This window comes from Macaca mulatta, chromosome 12, assembly GCF_049350105.2.
Source record: "Macaca mulatta isolate MMU2019108-1 chromosome 12, T2T-MMU8v2.0, whole genome shotgun sequence".
NCBI lineage: Eukaryota > Metazoa > Chordata > Mammalia > Primates > Cercopithecidae > Macaca > Macaca mulatta.
Window position 1 is genome coordinate 135,528,987 of NC_133417.1, and position 24,974 is coordinate 135,553,960.

Here is a 24,974-nt window from a genome sequence, read left to right on the forward strand (position 1 = left end):
ACTAACTGGCTGACTTTCAGAAGCATGGGGAAGTGAATAGTTGGCTGGCTTTCAGAGGCCTGTGTACTGGCCAGAAGCTGTTGTTGATTAATTGGGATGATTCTGGTTGTTATTGACCATATGGCCAAACAATAATGAGTTTTCATAGAAGTGTAGGGACTTTCAATTATCACACACATATATACCACAGTTTCTTTATCCTCTCATTAATTGGTGGGCATTTGGGTTGGCTCCACAATTTTGCAATTGTGAATTGTGCTGCTATAAACATGTGTGTGCAAGTATCTTTTTCGAATAATGACTTCTTTTCCTCTGGGTAGATACCCAGTAGTGGCATTGCTAGATCAAATGGTAGTTCTATTTTTAGTTCTTTAAGGAATCTCCACACTGTTTTCCACAGCAGCTGTACTAGTTTACGTTCCCACCAGCAGTGTAGAAGTGTTCCCTGTTCACTGCATCCATGCCAGCATCTATTGTTTTTTGATTTTTTGATTATGGCCATTCTTACAGGAGTGAGGTGGTATCACATTGTGGTTTTGGTTTGAATTTCCCTGGTCGTTGGTGATGCTGAGCAATTTTTTCATACGTTCGTTGGCCATTTGTATATCTTCTTTTGAGAGCTGTCCATTCATGCCCTTAGCCCACTTTTTGATGGGATTGTTTGTTTTTTTTTCTTACTGATTTGTTTAAGTTCATTGTAGATTCTGGGTATTAGTCTTTTGTCAGATGTATAGATTGTGAAGATTTTCTCCCACTGTGTGGGTTGTCTGTTTACTCCGCTGACTGTTCCTTTTGCCATGCAAAAGCGCTTAGGTTTAATTAAGTCCCAGATATTTATCTTTGTTTTTCTTGCATTTGCTATTGGGTTCTTGGTCATGAAAGCATTGCCTAAGCCAATGGTTAGAAGGGTTTTTCTGATGTTATCTTCTAGAATTTTTATAGTTTCAGGCCTTAGATTTAAGTCCTTGATCCATCTTGAGTTGATTTTTGTATAAGGTGAGAGATGAGGATCCAGTTTCATTCTCCTACATGTGGCTTGCCAATTATCCCAGCACCATTTGTTGAATAGGGTGTCCTTTCCTCACTTTATAGTTTGTTTGCTTTGTCAAAGATCAGTTGACTGTAAGTATTTGGGTTTATTTCTGGGTTCTCTATTCTGTTCCGTTGGCCTATGTATCTATTTTTGTACCAGTACCACACTGTTTTGGTGACTATGACCTTATAGTATAGTTTGAAATCATGTTGTGTGATGCCTCTAGATTTGTTCTTTTTGCTTAATCTTGCTTTGGCTTTGCGTGCTCTTTTTTGGTTCCATGTGAATTTTAGAATTGTTTTTTCTAATTCTGGGAAGAGAATGGTAGTATTTTGATGGGGATTGCATGAATTTGTGATTGCTTTTGGCAGTATGATCATTTTCACAATATTGATTCTACCCATCCATGAAGCATGGGATGTATTTTCATTTGTTCATGTTGTCTATGATTTCCTTCAGCAATGTTTTGTAGTTTTCCTTATAGAGGTATTTTGACTCCCTGGTTCGGTATATTCCTAAGTTTGGTTTTTTTGTTTTTTTTTTCTTGCAGTTATTGTAAAATGGGTTGAGTTCTTGATTTGATTCTCTGCTTGGTCACTGTGGTTGTATAGAAAAGCTACTGATTTGTGTACATTAATCTTGTATCCAGAAGCTTTGCTGAATTCTTTTATCGGTTCTAGGAGCTTTCTGGGGTAGTCCTTAGGGATTTCAAGGTAAACAGTCACACTGTCAGCAAACGGTGACAGTTTGACTTCCTGTTCACCAATTTGGATGCCCTTTATTTCTTTCTCTTGTCTGATTGCTCTGGCTAGGACTTCTAGTACTATGCTGAAGAGGAGTGGTGAGAGTAGGCTTCCTTGTCTTGTTTCAGTTCTCAGAGGGAATGCTTCAACATTTCCGCATTTAGTATTATGTTGGCTGTGGGTTTGTCATAGGTGGCTTTTATTACATTAAGGTATGTCCCTTGTATGCTGATTTTGTGGAGAGTTTTAATCATAAGGAGATGCTGGATTTTGTTGAATGCTTTTTCTGCATCTATTGAAATGATCATGTGATTTTTGTTTTTAATTCTGTTTATGTGGTGTATCACATTTATTGACTTGCATATGTTAAACCATCCCTGCATCCCCAGTATGAAACCTACTTGATCATGGTGGATTATCTTTTTGATATGTTGTTGGATTCAATTGGCAAGTATTTTGTTAAGGATTTTAGCATCTATGTTCATCAAGGATATCAGCCTGTAGTTTTCTTTTTTGGTTATGTCCTTTACTGGTGTTGGTATTAGGGTGATGCTGGCTGCACAGAATGAATTAGGGAGGGTTCCTTCTTTCTCTATCTTGTGGAATAGTGTCAAAAGGATTGGTACCAATTCTTTGACTGTCTGGTGGAATTCTACTGTGAATTCGTCTGATCCTGGACTTTTTTTTTGTTGGTAATTTTTAAATTACCATTTCAGTCTTGCTGCTTGTTATTGATCTGTGCAGGGTATCTAATTCTTCCTGATTTACACTAGGAGGATTGTGTTTTTCCAGGAATTTATCCATCTCTTCTGTGTTTTCTAGTTTATGTGCATAAAGGTATTCGTAGTAGCCTTGAATGACCTTTTGTATTTCACTGGTGTCAGTTGTAATATTTCCTGTTTCATTTTTTAGTGACGTTGTTTGGGTTTTCTCTCCTTTTGGTTAATTTTGCCAATGGTCTATAAATTTTATTTACCTTTTCAAAGAACCAGCTTTTGTTTCATTTATCTTTTGTATTTTTTTGTTTCAATTTCATTTAGTTCTGCTCTGATCTTGGTTATTTCCTTTCTTCTGTTGGGTATGGGTTGGATTTGTTCTTATTTCTCTAGTTCCTTCAGGTGTGACCTTAGAGTATCAGTTTGTGCTCTTTCGGTCTTTTTGATGTAGGTGTTTAGGGCTATAAACTTTACTCTTAGCACCACCTTTGCTGTATCCCAGAGGTTTTGATTGTCATTCAGTTTGAAGAATTTTTAAATTTCCATCTTGATTTCATTTTTGACCCAATGCTCATTCAGGAGCAGGTTATTTAATTTTCATGTATTTCCATGGTTTTGGAGGTTCCTTTTGGAGTTGATTTCCAGTTTTATTCCACTGTGATCTGAGAGAGTGCTTGATATAATTCCGATTTTGTTAAATTTATTGAGGCTCATTTTATGGCCTATCATATGGTCTATCTTAGAGAAAGTTCCATGTGCTCTTGAATAGAATGTATATTCTGTGACTGTTGGATGAAATATTCTGTCTATATCTGTTAAATCCATTTGTTCCAAGATATAGTTTAAATCCATTGTTTCGTTGTTGACTTCCTGTCTTGATGACCTGTCTAGTGCTGTCAGTGGAGCATTGAAGTTCTCCACTATTATTGTGTTGCTGTCTATCTCATTTCTTAGGTCTATTAGTAATTGTTTTATAAATTTGGGAGCTCCAGTGTTAGGTGCATATATGTTTAGAACTGTGATATTTTCCTGTTGGATAAGGCTTTTTACCATTATACAGTGTCCCTCCATGTCTCTGTTAACTGCTGTTGCCTTAAAGTTTGTTTTGTCTGATATAAGAATAGCTACCCCTGCTTGCTTTTTGTGTCCTTTTGCATGAAATGCCTTTTTCCACCCCTTTACTTTAAGTTTATGTGAGTCTTTATGTGCTAGGTGAGTCTCCTAAAGTCAACAGATGGTTGGTGAGTTCTTACCGGTTCTGTGGTTCTGTATCTTTTAAGTGGAGCATTGAGGCCATTTACATTCAATGTTAGTATTAAAATGTGAGGTACAATTACATTCATTGTGCTTTTTGTTGCCTGTGTACTTTGTTTTTTTTAACTTTTAAATTTGTATTTTATTTTTGTTTTATAGGTCCTGTGTGATTTATGCTTTAAAGAGGTTCTGTTTTGATGTGTTTCTAGGATTTGTTTCAATATTTAGTGCTCCTTTTAGTGGTTCTTGTAGTGGTGGCGTGGTAATGGCAAATTCTCTCAGTATTTGTTTGTCTGAAAAAGACTGTATCTTTCCTTCATACATGATGCTTAGTTTTGCTGGATACAAAAGACTTGTCTGATAATTGTTTATCAGACAAGCTAGAAGGGATTAGGGCCCCAGTCCCTTCTAGCTTGTAGGGTTTCTGCTGAGAAATCTGCTGTTAATATGATAGATTCTCCTTTAGAGGTTACCTGGTGCTTCGGTCTCACAGCTCTTAAGATTCTTTCCTTCGTCTTAAATTTGGTTAACCTGAAGACAATATGCCTCGGCAAAGATCTTTTTGTAATGAATTTCCCTGGTGTTCTATGTGCTTCTTGTATTTGGATGTCTAGGTCTCTAGCAAGGCCAGGGAAGTTTTCTTCAATTATTCCCCAAATATGTTTTCCAAGCTTTTAGAATTCTCTTCTTCCTCAGGAGCACCGATTATTCTTAGGTATGGTCATTTAACATAATCCCAGACTTCTTGGAGGCTTTGTTCATATCTTCTTATTCTTTTTACTTTGTCTTTGTTGGATTGGGGTAATTCAAAGATCTTGTCTTTGAACTCTGAATTTCTTTCTTCTACTTGTTCAATTCTATTGCTGAGGTTTTCCAGAGTATTTCACATTTCCAAAAGTGTGTCCAAAGTTTCCTGAATTTTTTATGGATTTTCTTTAAGCTATCTATTTCCTGGAATATTTCTCCCTTCACTTCTTGTATCATATTTTGGATTTCCTTGCACTGGGCTTTGCCTTTCTCTGGTCCCTCCCTGATTAGCTTAATAACTAACCTCCTGAATTCTTTTCCGGGTAAATCAGGGATTTCTTCTTGGTTTGGATCCATTGCTGGCGAACTAGTGTGATTTTTTGGGGTGTGTTAAAGAGTCTTGTTTTGTTATCTTACCAGGGTTGGTTTTCTGGTTCCTTCTCATTTGAGTAGGCTCTGTCAGAGGAAGGGCCTAGGACTGAAGGTTGTTGTTCAGATTCTTTTGTCCCACGAGATGTTCCCTTGATGTAGTACTCTCCTCCTTTTTCTGTGGATGTGGCTTCCTGTGAGTCAAATTGCAATGATTGTCGTCTCTTTTCTAGGTCTAGTGACCCAGCGAGCCTACCAGGCTCCTGGTGGGGGTTGTCTGCACAGAGTCCTGTGATGTGAACCATCTATGGGTCTCTCAGCTGTGGATACCAGTGCCTGTTCTGCTGGAGGTGACAGGGGTGCAATGAACTCCATGGGGGTCCTTAGCTTTGGTGGTTTAATGCTCTATTTTTGTGCTCGTTGGCCTACTGCCAGGAGGTGGCGCTTTCCAGAGAACATCAGCTGTGGTTTTATGGGAAGGAATCGGTGGTGGGCAGGCCCTAGAATTCCTAAGATTGTGTGCCCTTTGTCTTCGGCTACCAGGGTGGATAAGGAAGAACCATCAGGTGGGGGAGGGGCTAGCCATGTCTGAGCTAAGACTCTCCTTGGGCAAGTCTTGCTGCAGCTGCTGAGGGGGGTGGGGGTGAGATTCCTGTGTCACTGGAGTTGTGTACCTAGGAGGATTATGGATGCCTCTGCTGAGTCATGCAGGTTGTCCAGGAAATGGGGGAAAGCTGGCAGTCACAGGCCTCACCCAGCTCCCAAGCAAACCAAAGGGCCAGACTCACTCCCACCATGCCCCACCCCAACAGCCCCCAGACCATTTCCAGGCTTGAAAACCTGCCCCAGGCTATCTGCCTCACAGCTGCAAAAGAAAAAGGCTTAGTTCTTCCCCACCTGTGGAGTCTGCATACCAGATTTGCACCCTCACAAGAGGTGCAGGAGGCTTCTCACTCCTGTTCAAATTGTTGCAAAGTTCAGCTAGAGATTTGCTTCTCCCTGTGTAGTTTTAATCCCTACTCCTCTCCTGTTGCATCCCTGTGGTGCCAGACAGGAATGGCCTGCTAGGGGACCCAGCCAGCTCCCAGGGCCTTTCAGCTGCTTCCTCTACCCCTGTATTTCACTCACCTCTTCAGATTGACTCAGCTCCAGGTAAAGTTGGAAACTTCTCCTGCAAACAGACCTTCAGCTTCTCCAGTGGGGGTGTGTGTTTGGGAGAGGAGGGTCTCCTTTTCCCGCTTCTGCAGTTGGGGCTCTCACAGTTTTAGGGAGGGTCTCCTGGGTCCTGCAGTTGCAGTCTGCTTCCTTCAGAGGGTCATGTTGCTCAGGCTGGTCACGAACCATGGCCTATTTTTTATGTACGTATAAAAGAAAAGGATTATGATAAATGAGAAAGACAGGTCTCCTGTCTCCTGATAATGTGATAATAGAGGATTCGGTGTAGGTGATTGATGAAGGAGTATTTTACAATCATGAAGATCTGTTCCATTTGTGTGTTCCATGAGAATGGCCCCAAGATATTTGATGTGGTCAAATGTAGGGAGGCCTGGTATTTCAGAAAAGATTGACCGCCATTGTCTTCAAGACTCAGTTAATCCTGGAAATCCTCTTATCTTTCCTTTAGTCACTGGTCTTGGAAAACTTTGGAGACATTGTAACATTTCTTTATATAATATTATTTCCTCAGCCAATAGATTATGGCTGAGAAAATAGCCTAGTTTTTGTTTTGTTTCATTTTGTTTGTTTTACAGAATTGGAGTTTTTCCTTAGAAGTTTTGTGTCCATTTTTGCCCAACTCAATGAATAGATTAAGAAATATCCAGATCTGGCCGGGCGCGGTGGCTCAAGCCTGTAATCCCAGCACTTTGGGAGGCCGAGACGGGCGGATCACAACGTCAGGAGATCGAGACCATCCTGGCTAACCCGGTGAAACCCCGTCTCTACTAAAAAATACAAAACACTAGTCGGGCGAGGTGGCGGCGCCTGTAGTCCCAGCTACTGGGGAGGCTGAGGCAGGAGAATGGCGGGAACCCGGGAGGCGGAGCTTGCAGTGAGCTGAGATCCAGCCACAGCACTCCAGCCTGGGCGACAGAGCGAGACTCCATCTCAAAAAAAAAAACAAACAAAAAAAGAAATATCCAGATCTGTAGAGTATAATAGAGGTGACCTATGTCTCGGATCGGAGAAGATGCATGTCTGAGCTTTGTATCCCTTAGGTTGTATTTAAAACTTGGAAGAGGATTTTCATTGTGTTCGTTTTTCATTGCTGTATGACAAATGACCACAAATGTAGTGGCTTACTACAATACCTGCTTGTTATCTCACAGTCCTGCCAGCAGAAGTGTGGGTGGGCTCAACTCAGTTCCCTGCTTAGAGTCTCCCTAGGCTGAAATTAAGATGTCAGCCCAGCTGAAGTCTTATCTGAAGGCTCTGAGAAAAATCTTGCAATCAAGCTCACCCAGGTTGTTGACATAATCCAGCTCCTCGTGGTTGTTGAACTGAGGTCACTGCTTTGTTACTGGTTGTCGGTCACAGACCACTCTCAGCTCCTGGAGCTCCACTCCATCTTCAAGCCAGCAATCTTGTGTGGAATCCTTCTCATTCTTTGAATCTCTGACTTCCGCTTCTGCTGCTGGCTAGAGAAAACTTCCTGCTCTTAAAAGGCTCATATGGTTAGACCAGATCCACTCTGTTAGTCTTTCTTAAGGCCAGCTCTGCCAATTATGGAAGTAATATCTCATGTTCACAGTCCTCAGGATTAGGGAAAGAAATATTTGGGGCCATCTTAGAATTCTGCCTATCATCAAGGAAATTCCTAGAAAATAACTGTCCAGATGAGCCATTGATTTTCCCAAGCAAATAATATTTATCTAATGAGACATTAAACAAAGCTGAACATAAATACATTAAAAATTTTGGCTTTAGGTGAGACTGAAGAGATCGTAGTAATCCGGTTAGGAGGTACAGGGAAGTGAGGTATACCTATTTTGTTTATTGCTTGCAGATCTCAAATCATGCATAGTGTAGGTATACTAATGTTCAGGTCAACTACACATAGATCATGTGTCAGGGAATTTTCCAGGACTTCTAAAATTAGTCCTTCTTCTGAACCTTTAATCTGGTAGTTCCATTTGCAGAATAGATCCCTGCCTATTACATTTATAGAGGTTTTGTTGAAAAGAGTGTTCCTCAGATAATGGTCTGAAAGTAACGGGTTACTGGTTGAGACGTGGGAACATTTGGTGACTTTTTTCTCTTCTTTTATAGATCTACTTGTCAAATGTGTTACTTACTTTGGACATGGCAAAACTTCCCCGTCGTAAGCCAGAGTCATTTTAGCGAAAATGTTGCTAGTTATTAAGAAAAGTACAAGAGTTAGAATCATGATGAAAGTATACAGAGGAAGTGAAACTTTTGTCAGGGGGAGATTATGGCTTTGGCAAAGACAATCCCATGGCAAACAGCAAAGAGGCCGCTATGTTTCAGTACAAGTGTGAATGGTGTGTTCCACATGAATGAAGCAGTAACTGAAAAGGGAACATACGATTAATTACATGATTGTAGTTGACTCCAGATTGCATACTAAACAAAATGATTTTCTTTCACAAATTGACAAGACACTAGGTGCCCTCATGAAGGTTTTGATGAGGGACTCAAGATAAAGTGTGGCCAAACATCTTTGCACAGTTTGGCTACTGTCCAATGGACCCACATCCATTAGTTTTGGGGGCTGGCTTGAATTGAGGACTTAGCAGACCTTGGCCACCATCTGTTTGCTTTGGATCACTATCTTCTAACATTCAGAAAGCACAGGAAAATCAGGAACAAACACACATGAAATAAGACTTTTTTTGGTAGAGTTTTGCTATGTTGCCCAGGATGGTCTGGAATTCCTGAGCTCAAGCAATCTGCCTGTAATATGACCTATTACAGGTGTCAGCCACCATGCCTAGCAGAGATAAGACTTTTTAAAAATAGACAGAAGAGGTCGGGTGCGGTGGCTCACATTTATAATCCCAGCACTTTGGGAGGCTGAGGTGAGTGGATCACCTGAGGTCAGGAGTTCGAGACCAGCCTGGCCAACATGGTGAAACCTCCTCTCTACTAAAAATACAAAAATTAACCAGGTGTGGTAGTGGGCACCTGTAATCCTAGCTACTTTGGGAGGCTGAGACAGGAGAATCACTTGAACCCGGGAGGTGGAGGTTGCAGTGAGCCGAGATTGTACCATTGCACTCCAGCCTGGGCAACAAGAACAAAATTCTGTCTCAAAAAAAAAAAAAAAAAAAAAAAAAAAGACAAAAGAAAGGTAACAGTAGATGAAGTAGTGAATAAATAAGCACATTAACTGAGAAAATGTTTGCTAAGTGGTGTACTTCCAACCCAAAATATCTAATTCTATCTAATTGTATGCCCTGCCCATCTTTAAATAAGATAAATTCAGAACTAAGAGTTCAATGAAACAAGTCAGATGGTTCAAAATGTTTCTGAGAAAGATTCACTTGGCAGTAGGTCAGAAAAATGGCCTGAGATGGACACAGTGGCCTGAGATTCATGCTTGTGGATCCAAGGGCCCCACAGGACACTCCCCAGCAAGAATCTTCAAGATTATCTCGGCAGGAACTCCAATTTTTGAAGGGCTAGGCTAGTACTCATTAACTGAAACTTAAAGCTGATTTATTCCTTGCCAAGCAAGGCATCTGGTGGGAGGAGGCCCTGTGCTTATAAGACACAGTCTTTATAGAAATGGAAACTGCATTTTTATATAGAGTTTTAGGAAGCATATTGTTTAGGGACCCCAGACCTTCAGAAACAGGAGTGTTTATGAGTAATTTAGCATTTGGCCATCAATGCAGGCTTTGTGGAGGGGGCTGTTGCTGATGGCTGGGCTTCAGATATGTAGAACTGCCACTGATGGGCTTGCTTTCAGAAATATGGTTAGTGATATAAGTAGTCAATGGCCAATTGGGATGAGTTTAAATAGTTGCTTTTTACTATTGTCAAAGAACAGTAGTATTTTCTGGAATGATGAGAGTTTTCTTGCTTTATTCTCAGTACTACAAGTACGAAAATAAAAGTAGAAAAAAGGAGGATGAAGTGCATAACATGGGGAGAGCATGGCTCTGTTAAGTGTCAAATGTGATTATTGGAGAAAGTATATTTTTTTCCAGAGAACAGTTCATCTTAGCTCAGAATATCAGTTTGTAGTATGACAGCACTAGAAACTCTTCTCTGGTCACTGTGTCAGGATCCTTGGACAGTAATTTTCTTGTTTCTCATTAGTGTCTGGTGAACTAGAAGATCACCCAATGAATGAAGAAGGAGAATCAGAAGAGCTCGCTTCTAGCCTGCTACATGATGATGTATCAGGTAATTATGACTTAAAAATAGTGAAAACGGAAACAGAGTTCTGATAAAGAGAAAAAGGAGGAGAAAAAAATAGACTTAAAGGAAGAATCAAATATAAGGAGGAGCAGTGAAAGGAGAAGATTTCAGAGGAAAAAGTAAAGAAGGGGAGCAACAAGGGTGCAGAAAAGAGAGTCACTGTGTCAAACTGAAAGTCTTCATGAATCACATTTTGGCTCAGGAGCAGAGCAATCAGCATATGAAAATGAGAAGTGTTCCTGTGTCATGTGTTTCTCAGAAGAGGTGCCAGGAGGCCCAGAAGTAAAGATGGAAAGTGATCAAGCATGTGGCACAATGGGTAAGGCTGTCTGAGGGCTGTGGGATGGGGGTGGCTTAGTGGGCCCCACAGACCCCCAGTAGGGTGGAGGTAGGTGCTCCAGTCTGTCTAGAATCCTATTCTTTGCATTTGGTTCACTTGAGCCTTTGGGGAACTGCAGGGAGGCAAGAGATCGCTATAAAGTAATATTTAGGAGGATGGACTCTGCTGATTAGACATAGATGATGTCATAAAAGTATACTCTTTGAAATGCAGTTATCTTGTTGATTGCATTAGTATATTAAGTTACACCCAATATTCCATGAAGCCCAGGATACCCCAGTGAACTTCTGCTGGTAGATAATAGTGTCACTTTGCTACAACTTAGAAAGGCCACACTCAAAAGACAACTAATCCTGGTACTTAATTGTCAGGAGGAAAGACAGCAGGTCTACTCTTCTTAGCCCAACACGTATTTTTGATAGAAGACCCAGGGCCCATCCTAGACTCCTAGTTCTCAGTTCAGTGGGTTTTTGATTCCTCTGGAAGAAAGAGAAGAATAAGTATCTAAACATCTTTATAAACTCAAGCCTTCTGTAGTATAAATTGTCCTAAAATCTGTAACTTTTATTTATTAATTTCTATTTCCTCACTACAACTTGTTATTTTCTAGATACTGTGGATATTGGAAACAACTCTACTTTGGGAAAACCCAAGAGGAAAAAAAGTAAGACTAAATAAGAATTTACTTGCTTTTAGTGTTACAAATATGTTTTTAATGCCAGAGTTTTATGCCTATATTGCCCTGAGTAGTTCTTGGTAGAAACATGGATGCTAAAGACTATGCTAGTGAGGGCTGAGAAGGAAGTAAATAACATGAGAGAGAAAGTCTATATTGCATTAGAGAAGACCTGGATCATCATGAGCAGACTGTTAGTAAAAATATGGAGGTTAACTGTGTTATTGGTGAGGGCTCAGAAGGACATAAGAAAGATGTGGAAAAGGCCTCCTATTATATAGTGGCCTGTCCTGTACTCATGTGAAAAGCAGAACTTTCTGGATCTATAGCTAAGGAGATTTCCAAATACAGTAATCATGGTATGTTGTGGTATCTTTTGCTAATTATAGTAAAATGCAAGAGGGAAGAGCTATATTGAAGGAAGAGCTGCTAAATGAAAAAAGAATGAAGTCTTGATGATTTAGAAAATTCTCAGCCTATCTAGGTCAAAAAACACGATAAAATAAGGAGATTCATTGTCAGGGATGTGTGCTTGGTAGAGACAAACAAGACTTTTTGCAAGTTCCCTGGGAAGTAGTGAAAGGTCAGATTATTCATTCACATAAAAAGTTATTTGAAGAGATGAGGCATGTGACTCTTGAGTCCCTCAGCCATCTCAGCAGAAATCAAAAATAGATGTGTGTTGCTACAAAAAGAATAAAATACCTAAGAATACAGCTAATTAGGGAGGTGAAAGATCTCTACAAGGAGAACTAAAACCCTGTTCAAAGAAATGAGAGATGACACAAACAAATGGAAAAACATTTCATGTTCATGGACAGGAAGAATCAGTATCATTTTAAAATGGCCATACTGCCCAAAGCAATTTATAAATTCAATGCTATTACCATTAAGCTAACATTGACTTTCCTCACATAACTAGAAAATATGATTTTAGAATCCACATGGAGCCAAAAAAGAGCCTGAATAGTGAAGGCAATCCTAAGCAAAAAGAACAAAGCTGGAGACATCATGCTACCCAACTTCAAGCCATACTACAAGGCTACATTAACTGATATGGTTTGGCTGTGTCCCCACCCAAATCTCATCTTGAATTGTATCTCCCACAATTCCCAAGTGTTGTGGGAGGGACCCAGTGGAAGGTAGTTGAATTAAGGGGGCCGGTTTTTCCTGTGCTATTCTCATAATAGTGAATATGTCTTCATGAGATCTGGTAGTTTTATAAGGGGGAGTTTCCCTGCATAAGCTCTGTCTCTTTGCCTGCCGTCATCTATGTAAGACGTGACTTGCTCCTTCTTGTCTTCCACCATGATTATGAGGCTTCTCCAGCCACATGGAACTGTAAGTCCATTAAACTCTTTTTCCTGTATAAATTACCCAGTCTTGGGTATGTCTTTATCAACAATGTGAAAACGGACTAATACAGTAACCAAATCAACATGGTACTGGTACAAGAACAGACACATAGCCCAGTGGAACAGAAGAGAGAACCCATAAATAAGTCCAAACACCTACAACTATCTGATCTTCAACAAACCTGACAAAAACAAGCGATGGCAAAAGGTTTCCGTATTCAGTAAATGGTACTGGGATAATCAGCTAGCTGTATACAGAAAATTGAAACTGGTCCTCTTCCTTACACCATATATAAAAATTATCTCAAGACAGATTAGAGAATTAAATGTAAAACCAAAAACTATAAAAACCCTGGAAGATGACCTAGGCAATACCATTCAGGACATAGGCATGGGCAAAGAGTTCATGACAAAGACTTCAAAAGCAATTGCAATAAAAGCAAAAATTGAAAAATGGGATCTATGGTAGGCCACCAGATTAACACTTTTGAGTGGCATTTTATGTTTAGTCCTTGTCTTGGCCTTATGTGCTCTTAACACAAAATGAAAGATTTTATAGCACTCTCAAAAAAAAAAAAAAGGAAAAATGGGATCTAATTAAACTAAAGAGTTTCTACACAGCAAAAGAAGCTATCATCAGAGTGAATAGACAACTTACAGACTGGGAGAAAATTTTTGCAAACTATGCATCTGATGAAGATCTAACATCCAACATCTATAAGGTACTTAAACAAATTTACAAGAAAAACAACCCCATTAAAAAGTGGGCAAAGGACATCAACAGATATTTCTCAAGAGAAGACATACATGCAACCAGCAATCATATGAAAAAAAGCTCAGCATCACTGATCGTTAGAGAAATGCAAATCAAAACTACAATGAGATACCATCTCACACCAGTCAGAATGATTATTATTAAAAGGTCTAAAAACAACAGATACTGACAAGGTTGTGGAGAAAAAGGAATGCTTATACCCACTGTTGCTGGGGGTGTAAACTAGTTCAACTACTGTGGAAGACAGTGTGGCAATTCCTCAAAGACCTAAAGACAGAAATACTATTTGACCCAGCAATCCAATTACTGAGTATATATCCAAAGGAATATAAATCATTCTATTATAAAGACACATGCACATGTATGCTTATTGCAGCACTATTCACAATAGCAAAGACATGTAATCAACCTAAATGTCCAGCAATGATAGACTAGATAAAGAAAATGTGGTTCATATTCACCATGGAATACTGTGCAGCCATAAAAAAAAAGAATAAGATCATGTGCTTTGCAGGGACATGGATAGAGCTGGAGACCATTATCCTTAGCAAACTAATACAGGAACAGAAATCGAACACCACATGTTCTCACTTATAAGTGGTAATGAAATGATGAGAATACATGGACACATAGAGGGGAACAACACACACTGAGGCCTATCAGAAGGTGAAGGGTTGGAAGAGGGAGAGGATCAGGAAAAATAACTAATGGGTATTAGGCTTAATACCTGGGTGATGAAATAATCTGTATAACAAACGCCCATGACACATGTTTACCTATGTAACAAACCTGCACATATATCCTTGAACTTAAAGTATAAAAAAAAATAGATGTGTGAATTTCTAGGAAAGATCTGTGGGGAAGCTTCATGTCTGATGGAGGAAATCCCCATGATAAATGCAGGAGATCCGTAAGATTCTTGAGGATTTTGTACCAAGAGAAACAAAGATGTCCATGTCTTATCTCCTAGAACCTATAATCTGTTACTTTACATGGCAAAAGGGACTTTGAAGATGTGATTAAGTTAAGGAGCTTGAGGTAAGATCACATGGGCCCCTAAAGTCAGAGAACATATCCTCCTGTCAAGAGAGGGACGTGTGACTATGGAAGAATGGTCAGAGAGAATAGAGTTGGATGTGGAGATGGATGCAGGGGTCCATCAACTAAGGAATGTGGGCAACCTTCTGAAGTTGGAAAAGGCTCCTCTGTGGCCTCCAGAAAGGAGCAAAGCCCTGCAGACACCTTGATTGATTTTAGCCCTGTGAGGTGCATGTCAGATTTCCAACCCACAGAATTATAAGACCATGAATTTGTGATTTTTTTGGTCGCTAAGTTTATGGTAATTTATTACAGCAACAATACCTTTTGTAAGACCAAAAAACAAACAAACAAACAAAAATTCACCCTATATGGTTATATTCGATCTTCTAAACAATTTATATTTTTTCAAATTACTTACACTTTTATGCTGTTTTTTTTCCTGATTTTAAAATACGTATTCCCTATAAGCTTTGCTGTACATATTTCCATTTTTTTCTATGTTTTATTAGCACATTTAGAATTATGTAATATATCTAAATGAATACATTTAAACCATTGCATTTCTCTTTAAATCAATATAACATGCAGTAGATATTATAAACATTTAATATCTTGCCAACTTAACTGTAAAAAAAGTTTTATTTCATTCCTATTTTAACTTGCATTGCTTTCATTTTTGGTGCAGCTGAGCATTCTTCATTTGCTGTTGGCCATTTTTACTTTTTCTTCTATGAGTGCTTGGAACTTATATTTTGCCAGTGTGTTGTCTTTTTTTCTCCATGCTTTAGGACAACAAGAATACTTATATGTGACATATACTGAATGTCACCTATGTGTGTTGTCATATTTGATGTTATTCTTTTAGGTTTCTTTGTGGTACAGGCACATCTCATTTGATTGCACTTCGCTTTATTGTACTTTGAGAATATTGTGAGTTTTACAAATTGAATGTTTGTGACAACCCTGTGTCAAAAAAAAGTCTATTGGTGCCCTTTTTCCAACAACATGTGCTCACTTTGTGTCTCTGTTACACTTTGGTAATTCTCGCAAGATTTCAAACTTTATTATTATTATTATTCCTGTTATGGTAGTATGAAAAGTGACAACAATGATCTTTGATGTTACTATTCTAACTGTCTATGGCACCACACACTGTGTTCGTATAAGATGGCAAACCTAATAAATGTTGTGTGTGTTTCAGCTGCTTCACTGACCAGCTGTTCCCCAGTCTCTCTCCCTCTCTTGGACTTTCCTCTTTCCTGAGACAAAAAAAAAAAATATGGAAATTAAGTCAATTAATAATCCTACAGTGGCCTCTAAAGGCTCAAGTTAAAGGAAGAGTCACATGTGTCTCACTTTAAATAAAAAGCTAGAAATGATGAGGCTTAGTTAGGAAGCCATGTCAAAAGCCAAGATAGGCTGAAAACTAGGCCTGTTGCAGCAAACAATTAGCCAAGTTATGAAGTGCTACTCCAGTGAACACATAAATGATAAGAAAGTGGAACAGACTTATTGCTGATATGGAGAAAGTATGAGTGACCTGGATAGAAGATCCAACCAGCTACAACATTCCCTTAAGCGAAACCTTAATCCAGAGTGAGGCCTAAACTCTCTTCTATTCTATAAAGGCTGAAAGATGTGGGAAGCTGCATAAGGAAAGTTTGTGACTAGCTGATGTTGGTTCCTGAGGTTGAAGGAAAGAAGCTGTCTCATAACATTAAAGGGCAAGGCGAAGCAACAGATGCTGATGTAGAAGCTGCAGAAGGTTGTCCAGAAGATCTAGCCAAGATCATAGATGAAGGTGGCTACACTAAACAACAGTTTTACAGTGTAGACTAAACAGCCTTTTATTGGAAGAAGATGCCATCTAGAACTGTCATAGCTACAGAGGAGAAGTCAATGCCTGGCTTCAAAGCTCCACGGAACAGTCTGAGTCTCTTGTTAGAGGCTAATGGAGCAGGTGACTTTCACTTGAAGCCAATGCTCATTCACCATTCTGAAAATCCTAGGGCCCTTAAGAATTATTCTAAATCTACTCTGCCTGTGCTGTATAATTGGAATAAAGCCCAGATGACAGCACATCTGTTTACAGCATGGTTTACTGAATATTTTAAACCCACTGTTGAGACATACTCCTCAGAAAAAAAGATTCCTTTCAAAGTGTTACTGTTCATTGACAGTGCACCTAGTCATCCAGGAGCTCTGATGGAGATGTACAGGTGATTAATGTTATTTCCATGCCTGCTAACACAACATCCATTCTGCAGCCCATGGATCGAAGAGTAATTTCAACTAGCAAGTCTTAATATTTAAGAATTACATGTTGTAATGCTATAACTGTCTCTATACATAGCGATTCCTCTGATGAATCTGGGCAAAGTCAATTGGAAACCTTCTGGAAAGGATTCACCATTTTACGTGCCATAAGAACATTCATGATTCATGAGAGGAGGTCAAAATATCAACGTTAACAGGAATTTAGAAGAAGTTGATTACAATCCTCATGGATGACTTTGAAGGGCTCAAGACATCAGTGAAGAAGTAATTGCAAATGTGGCAGAAACAGCCAAGAGAACCAGAATTAGAAGTGGAGCCTGAAGATGTGACTGAATTGCTGCAATCTCATGATAAACCTTGAGTGGATGAGGAGTTGCTTCTTATGAATGAGCAAAGAAAGCAGTTTCTTGAGATGGAATTTATACCTGGTGAAGATGCTGTGAACATTGTTGAAATGACAACAAAGGATTTAGAAAATATTAGTTGATAAAGCAGCAGCAGGATTTGAGAGGATCTACTGTGATAAAATGCTAGTAATTTCATTCTTTTGCTTGTGGATATTCAGTTTTCTTAGGACCATTTATTGAAGAGACTATCTTTTCTCCATTATTTATTCTTGGCACCCTTGTCAAGATTAAATGCCCCTTCTTGACATCTGTATTCAGTATAGTGATGTAAGTCCTAGTCAAAGCAAGTAAGCAAGAAAAAAAAAGCCATCCAAATTGGAAAGAAGTTAAATTGTCTCTGTTTGCAGGTGACACGATCTTCTATGTAGAAAACACTATAGAGTTCATAAAAAAACTGTTGGAGCTAACAAATGAATTCAGTAAAGTTGCAGGATTCAAAGATCAGTTGTGTTTCTATGCATTAACAATGAACTATCCAAAAAATAAATTAAGAAAATAGCCACAAAAAGAATAAAATAGGAACCCATTTAACAAGAGGTGAAATATTTGCACACTGAAAACTATGACATTCATGAAAGAAATTGAAAAATATACAAATAAATGGAAAGATATCTCATGTTCAAGAACTGGAAGAATATTGTTAAAATGTCCGTATTACCCAGAGTGATCTGGAGAGTCAATGAAATCTCTATCAAAATTTAAATGACATTTTTCACAGAAATAGGTAAAAGGAATCCTAAAATTTGTATCGAATCATAAAAGACTCCAAATAGGCAAAGTAATTTTGGAAAAAAAAAAAAGAAACAAAGCTGGAGGCATCATACTGTCTAATTTTAAACTATGTTGCAAAACAAGAGTAATCAAAACAGTATGGTAGCGGCATAAAAACACACATAAACCAATGCAATAGAATAGGGAACCCAGAAATAAACTCATGCATGTATGTTCAAGTAATCGTTGATAAGGACACCAATAACAGGATTTTCTTTATGTAGATGTTCCACGCGTCTACTTTTCTTATCTGCTTTATTGAACTGTAATTTACATAAAACAAATTCATCACCTTAAGGTATAATCAAATTTGTTTTAACAAATGTGTGCAGTTATGTAAATACCTCCACAATCATGACATGTATCATTTCCATCACCCCAAAGTCCACTTGTATTCGTCTCTCCATTCTCTAGTTCTTGACAACAGCTGATCTGTTTTTTGCTGGTTTGTTTTTTAAAAGATGGGACCTCACTGTGTGTTCCAGGATGGCCTTAAACTCCTGGGCTCAAGTGATTCTCCTGCCTCAGACTCCCAAATAAGTGACAATACAGGCATATACCACCCCTAAATTAAGGTTTTTTTTTGTTTTTTTGTTTTTTTGTTTTTGGCAACCTAATGTGTGGTCAATGTTTGTAAATGTTTTCTGCCCCTTGAGAATAATGTACATTTGAACTATTTGTTAGGCTCTGGCTTCACTCCATGTGTCTTTTTTATCAAGCACAACTTTGTTGTTTAAATTCGTGTCCACAGTAATTTAAATTTTATTTGCTCCATCAGATTTGCATACAAATGTGTTAAATTCTCACACATGGTTGTATATTTGCCAATTCCTCTTTATTTTGTTGCTTTACTTTAAATATTTTGGGGCTATTCATGATTTATAACTTCTTAATGGATGTTTTTCTTTTGTCATTATACAGCATTCTGCTTTATCCCTGTTAATGCTTTTGCCTTAAAATCTCTTTGGCTGAGTACTAACATTGTTACGCAAACTTTTATGGTTTTTTTTTTTTTTTTTTTTTTTTTTGAGACAGAGTCTCGCTCTGCCGCCCAGGCTGGAGTGCAGTGGCGTGATCTTTTTTCACTCACTTTATGTGATGCCCTCTTGTTCAGCTTTCTTTTATGTCTCTTGTAACTGCACTTAACTTTTGTAATTTTGTCTGATAATCCTAGCTTCTTAATAGGTAAATTTAAATTTATTTACATTTATTGAGATTCCAGATGTATATGGACCTATATCTTCTGTGGTATTGTTGACCATACTTTATTTGTGTTTTTCATGTCTCCTTCCAGCTTTCTAATGGATTGGTATAAAACTATATATTCTCCCCTTTCTCCCTGCTGGTTTAGAAATTAAAGATAAAATTTCTGTAATGTTTTAAATTATGCCCCAATCCCAAAAGATGACAAGGAGCTTATCATGGTTTCACTACAAACTGAACACCCCATTTCTACCATTTTGGCTATTGTTTAATATTTTAATTTTAGCTATAAATTTTGAAACTATTATCATTTTTACAGTTGATATTTACTTAATTAAAAAAATTATTTTGTATTCTCACCATCGTTTTTTTTCTTTGGTTTCACTTTTTGTCTAGCTGAAGTAAATTCTTTGTTTCTTCTAGTGAGTGATCTCTAAGTGGTAAACTCTCTAAGTGTTGGATGTACAACTTTGTCTTTACTTTGATAGAACTTCTTAGCTACATTAAAACTTCTAGGTCAATAATTTATTTCTTCTCAGTATAGTAAAGTGATTACTATATTATTTTCTGGAATCTATGGTGTGGCTAATAAAAATTATTTTCTTATTGTAACTAACTGTAACTTCTTGGTAAATATTCTGTCCTTTCTCTCTAAAAGCTTTTTTTTCCCTCAAATTTAATCATGAAAATTTTAAGCATACAGAAGACTTGGGAGAATTGTATACTAAACATCAATATACTTTCACATAGATTCACAATTAACATTGTATCATTCCTGCTTTATCACTTTTCTATTCATCTATGCATTTCTCTATCCACTCACTAACTGGTGGTCAAGTTTGAAACATTTCAAGGCTGCAGACATTAGCACTCTTCCCCCTCAAATACGTTGGCATGTGTATCATTAACTAGAGTTCAGTATTTATTTAGAATTCTTTTCTTAAGATAAAATTTACAATGAAATGCACGAGTATTAAGTATACCATTTGATGAGTTCTTGTAACTGCCTTTTTTTGCACCATCAAAATTCTTATCAAGATACAGAACATGACCATCACCTGGAAAGGTTCCTTATGCCCTGCCCGGTATATCTCACCCACTACCCATCAGGGCAATCACTACTCTTCTTTTTAACTATGATAATTTGGGTTTTTAAAAACTTTATATAAGTAAGGTTTTATAGCATATCCTCTTTAGAGTGGGATTTATTTCACACAGCATGTTTTTGAGATTCATCCATATTGTTGGATGTCTCAGTAGTTTGTTCTTTTTCATTGCTAAGTAGTGCACATTATCTGGATATACCAAATTTTGTTTATAAGTCTATTGATGGACACCTCGAGTTTTTAAAGTTTTTTGCTATTATGAAAACTCTGCTGAGCACATTCTTGTAGGAATCTTCCTGTTTTTTCATATCTCTTGCTTAAATACCTAGGAGCAAAATTGCTGGGATATAGAGTAGACACATCAGTTCTTTCCCCCCAAGACCCATGAAAAGGATGGTGCAGAGCAAGCCCAGGTGGATGCTGCACTCACAGGTGTGTGCTGCAGTAGAAGAATGCTTCGCTGAGGAAACCTATGGGCTTATAAGGGGACTGATAGCAAACATACCCAAACCTTACCTCTGAGGGAGACATTATCTTTTTAGCTGGAATTTAAGCAACTCTCCTCTGGGGATATTAAGCAAATCTCCTCTGGGGATCTTAAGCAAATCTCTTCTGGAGGCATCTCCTCTGGAAAATGTCTAAGGAGGGAGATGTTGTCTATTTTATAGTGGTCAGGGATACATTTGCCCTATAATCTGGAGGCTACATGATCTCTAGCTTCCAAGACTGCTTTGCTATTCAAATATCCTTGAAGTGATACTCTGAGGCATGTAGAAATGCCATGGAGAATGGCCTTCCACCAAATTCGCCCCACATTTTTGCTTCTGGCAAATTTCCCCATGAAGACACCACCCGGTCAGTCACTCTGATAGTCGGACCCATGGGTCCACATCCATTCAATTTTTTTCCTACAACATTTAACAAATTTTGACCCAGTGCAGTGGCTCACTCATGTTATCCCAGTACTTTGGGAGGCCAATATAGGAGGATCACTTGAGGTCAGGAGTTCAAAAACCAGCCTGGACAACATAGCGAGACCCCATATCCACACACACACCCGTACCCACACACATTTCATAAACTGTAAACGATTTAGGTCCCTTATGACCACCTCTAAGGTACAAGTCCTTACATGAGGGAGGCAATTAGTGCCTGGCTTTCATACAAGAAGTACAATCCCCAGGGCACACGTGGGGCTCCCAGAAGGAAAGTGTACACAATTGTTGGGCTTCCTTGAGTGGTATGTACATTAGTAAGGGGGAAGGTGAACAGTGTCTCCTACGTGGTCCCTGGCTGGCTGTAAGCCTTGGAGTTCCCAGTTCTGTTCATCCTTGATTTGTTTGTGTGTGTGGCTAGGGAGAGGGTGGGCATGTTGGAGGGACTGCGTGAGGACAGTCTGTCCAATCTGTCCTATTTGTCCATGACACCAACCAGGTGGCAGCCCCCCTCTAACAAATGACTGAGAATAGTGGTAGGGACAATGTCTAGAGGGTTCAATGTGGGACCTCAGAAGCTGGACCCAGCCCCTGCTGTCTCAAGGCTGGTGCAGAGAGGCTGACTCAGCATTCTCAGAGGTGGGAGCACTGGAGCAGGGTATTTTCCTTCTGGACAAAGGATCCTTGGGTTCTTCTGAAAGACAGATATCACCAATGCTCCTCTTTCTCCCATACCTCTTTAGATGTCTGGATTTTTGCTCTTGCTTCACTGCTGCAAAATCTGCTATACCACTCCAGTGGCTGTACCTTCATCTTTTATCCTAATCATCTCCTTTTCTCACTTAGACTTTCCATCTACAAAATTAGATAGTAGAGGAAAAGCATTTTCATAAAATGTGTCTGGAGTTAAATCTGAATCCCTAGGCTCTTTGAAGGCCATACCCACCAGGCTGGTAGGGGAAAGGATGAGGCATCATCCTTAGGAATGGTCGCAACAGAATCCTGAATCTTCAAGATAGGTCTACAGAACACTTGCAACCTCTACCACTTCTGTCCTGGTCACTATCCAGGAAGGAGGTGATCCCTTTCTGGGGGCTGCTTCCTTCAGTGAGCCTACTGCCCTCCCACAGTGTGCGGACAGGAGGAGATGAGGGATAGTCAGAAAGGCAGTGCACTGTGGAGTCACTTTTCAGATAAAGGGCACATCAGACTGCAAATGGTCCAGACAGCCAGATTCAGGACACTGATGAGTTTCTGGGGTCACAACAGTATTCCTGGAGTCAGCTGCTCTGCAGCCTGAAGTAGGGCTGACAGTGTGGAGGCACTGCTGAGATTATTTAATGAAATTATATAGGGATTCTGTAATGAGTATGTAATTACATAATGAAAACTCACTACATCAAGTTCAGAATATCTCCCAACTTCCAATATAGAATATTATTTATAACATCATCAGCTTCAAGGAGGATGCCTTCTCATTGCACATTTGCATTTACACAACAAACACTTGAAAAAGGAACATGAAACAACAGTTATCATTCACTCTAAGGTGCCAGCAAGAGTTAATTTTCTATTAAAAATTTTGTTTCAAGGAAGGTCGTCTCCTATAGTCTCTCCCAAGCCCATGGCCCAAGGCTCATGCAGAGGTAAAATATAACTCTGTACTCAACCTCCACACTGCTACACTGATCCTAAAGTATTTTGCCCCATTCCTGCGGACCAAAGTATGAAAAAAAACCTTTACTCTTACTGGCATATAAAACTCAAAGAATTATATTTATACCTCTGCATAATTAACTTTATTCTCTTTGGTTTGAAGGAAAAAAGAGGGGGCATTGCTGGACCAGAGTAAGAAGGAGAATGCAGAAAAACGTCCAACAACATGGTAAGCAGGCAAAGTGAAGTCGTTACAGCTTTTGAGTTTATTAGGGCACTGCCCATTGTATTCTTGAAAGCCTGCAGTTCCCGACGGCCAGGAGAGTTCTGTACCTCCTGTATCAGTTAGGATGTAGACTAACAGGCTGTGACAAAGAGGCCTGAAAATGCAATGGCTTCAACAAAATGGTTTCTCATGCATGTAATAGTCCGGAGGCCCACAGTTAATAAGGAGGTGTTATCATCCTCAGTATGACTTTCTTTCCTAGCTCAAGAAATTTTTATTAATTTGGAAAGACATTCCGAAGAGGACTAAATGAAGAAATCAGGGTGTATGTGTATGTGTACACAATTGTAAAAATATATATATGTATAACCATATTTTATGTGAAATTTATACTTCTGAAGTATATTTTTATGTATCCTGATAGATGCACATGTAATTATTTATCTGTATATATAAAGAGACATTAATATAGAAAAGTGGATGACAGTTCATTCATAAAAATATATGTAGTAGTTACATTTGGTCAATGTAATAGAAGCGATATTTATATTTTTATTTGTGGTTTTCAAATGTATGTGTGTATATTAAAATATTATAAATCTCCAACATTTTTAATGAAAAAGTGTTATTCAAAAAGTAACATATGCAAAAAGAAAAGAGTAGGAGAATATTTTTGCACAGATCATCATCTGGAGATCGCCATCCTCATCTGTGGCTATCTCCAGATGGTGATGTTTCATATCATTTTATTTTCTGAATTTCCTGTAAATACATATGTTCTTTATAATCAGGCCCTGAAATCTTGGAAATTTATTTTAGTCATGGTCTGAGGACTTCCTTTCTTCTAGACGATAAAGGCTAAGTCTCATTTTCTAAATGATTGTCAATTTTGAATCAGTGGATCTAAAATAGTAAGATTTTAGCGTCCTATTGAAAATCGTTAATTTTTACCAATCTTGCCAGTTGATGTGGCTGCCTGGTTGGTGGATGTGACAGCTTTGTTTGGAAAGAAAAAAAAAAGGGGGGGCTGCATGCATTTTAAGAATGGCTGTTTTCAAATTGAAAATTTGTTTGGACTGAATCATTATAACATTTTCATTTAAGTCTGTGTGTATGTAGACAAATTCTAAGAGACTTCAATGTACAATTAAATCCTGTGTGTAACTTAAAAGTCGACAATCTCAAAAGCAGAAAATGCTCTGGACACCTGCTTGAGGTTCCTTGTCTGAAAAAAGGGGATCCAGAATGAAACCCAGGACTCCCTCACTTGCTTTTGGTCCAGCCTGTCAGTTTTTCTGCCCAGTTCTATTAATACATGTTCCCCTGCCTATTCCCAGAAAACAGCAAAGGCAATGGCCAGGTGGTCTCGAATGAAAAGAAGGCGAACGTGAATCTGAAAGGCCTTTCCAAGATTAGGGGTAAGATAAAGTTTGTGCCGCTTTCCCTTTGCCCTACAGGTCAATACATTTTTTTTTATTATTATACTTTATGTTCTGGGGTACATGTGCACAACGTGCAGGTTTGTTACATATGTGTACATGTGCCATGTTGGTGTGCTGCACCCATTAACTCATCATTTACATTAGGTATATCTCCTAATGCTATCCCTCCCTGCTCCCCCGACCCTGCAATAGACCCCGGTGTGTGATGTTCCCCTTCCTGTGTCCAAGTGTTCTCATTGTTCAGTTCCCACCTATGAGTGAGAACATGCAGTGTTTGGTTTTCTGTTCTTGTGATAGTTTGCTGAGAATGATGGTTTTCAGCTGCATCCATGTCCCTGCAAAGGACATGAGCTCATCCTTTTTTTATGGCTGCATAGTATTCCACGGTGTATGTGTGCCACATTTTCTTAATCCAGTCTATCATTGATGGACATTTGGATTGATTCCAAGTCTTTGCTATTGTGAATAGTGCCGCAATAAACATATGTGTGCATGTATCTTTATAGCAGCACGATTT

At 38.8% G+C, this 24,974-nt stretch overlaps 1 protein-coding gene across 15 annotated transcripts in view; it reads left to right on the forward strand.

Moving 5' to 3' along the window:
- Positions 1 to 24,974, forward strand: part of SP140 (SP140 nuclear body protein) — a 91,253-nt gene that overhangs the window by 32,557 nt on the left and 33,722 nt on the right. For all 15 annotated transcript variants that reach the window (XM_077957773.1, XM_015111314.3, XM_077957769.1 and 12 more), the window contains 5 exons: positions 10,146 to 10,232; positions 10,450 to 10,566; positions 11,198 to 11,251; positions 22,953 to 23,018; positions 24,353 to 24,433. In XM_077957773.1, the coding sequence (XP_077813899.1) occupies positions 10,146 to 10,232; positions 10,450 to 10,566; positions 11,198 to 11,251; positions 22,953 to 23,018; positions 24,353 to 24,433 (405 nt within the window). The remainder of the gene's footprint in view (positions 1 to 10,145; positions 10,233 to 10,449; positions 10,567 to 11,197; positions 11,252 to 22,952; positions 23,019 to 24,352; positions 24,434 to 24,974) is intronic.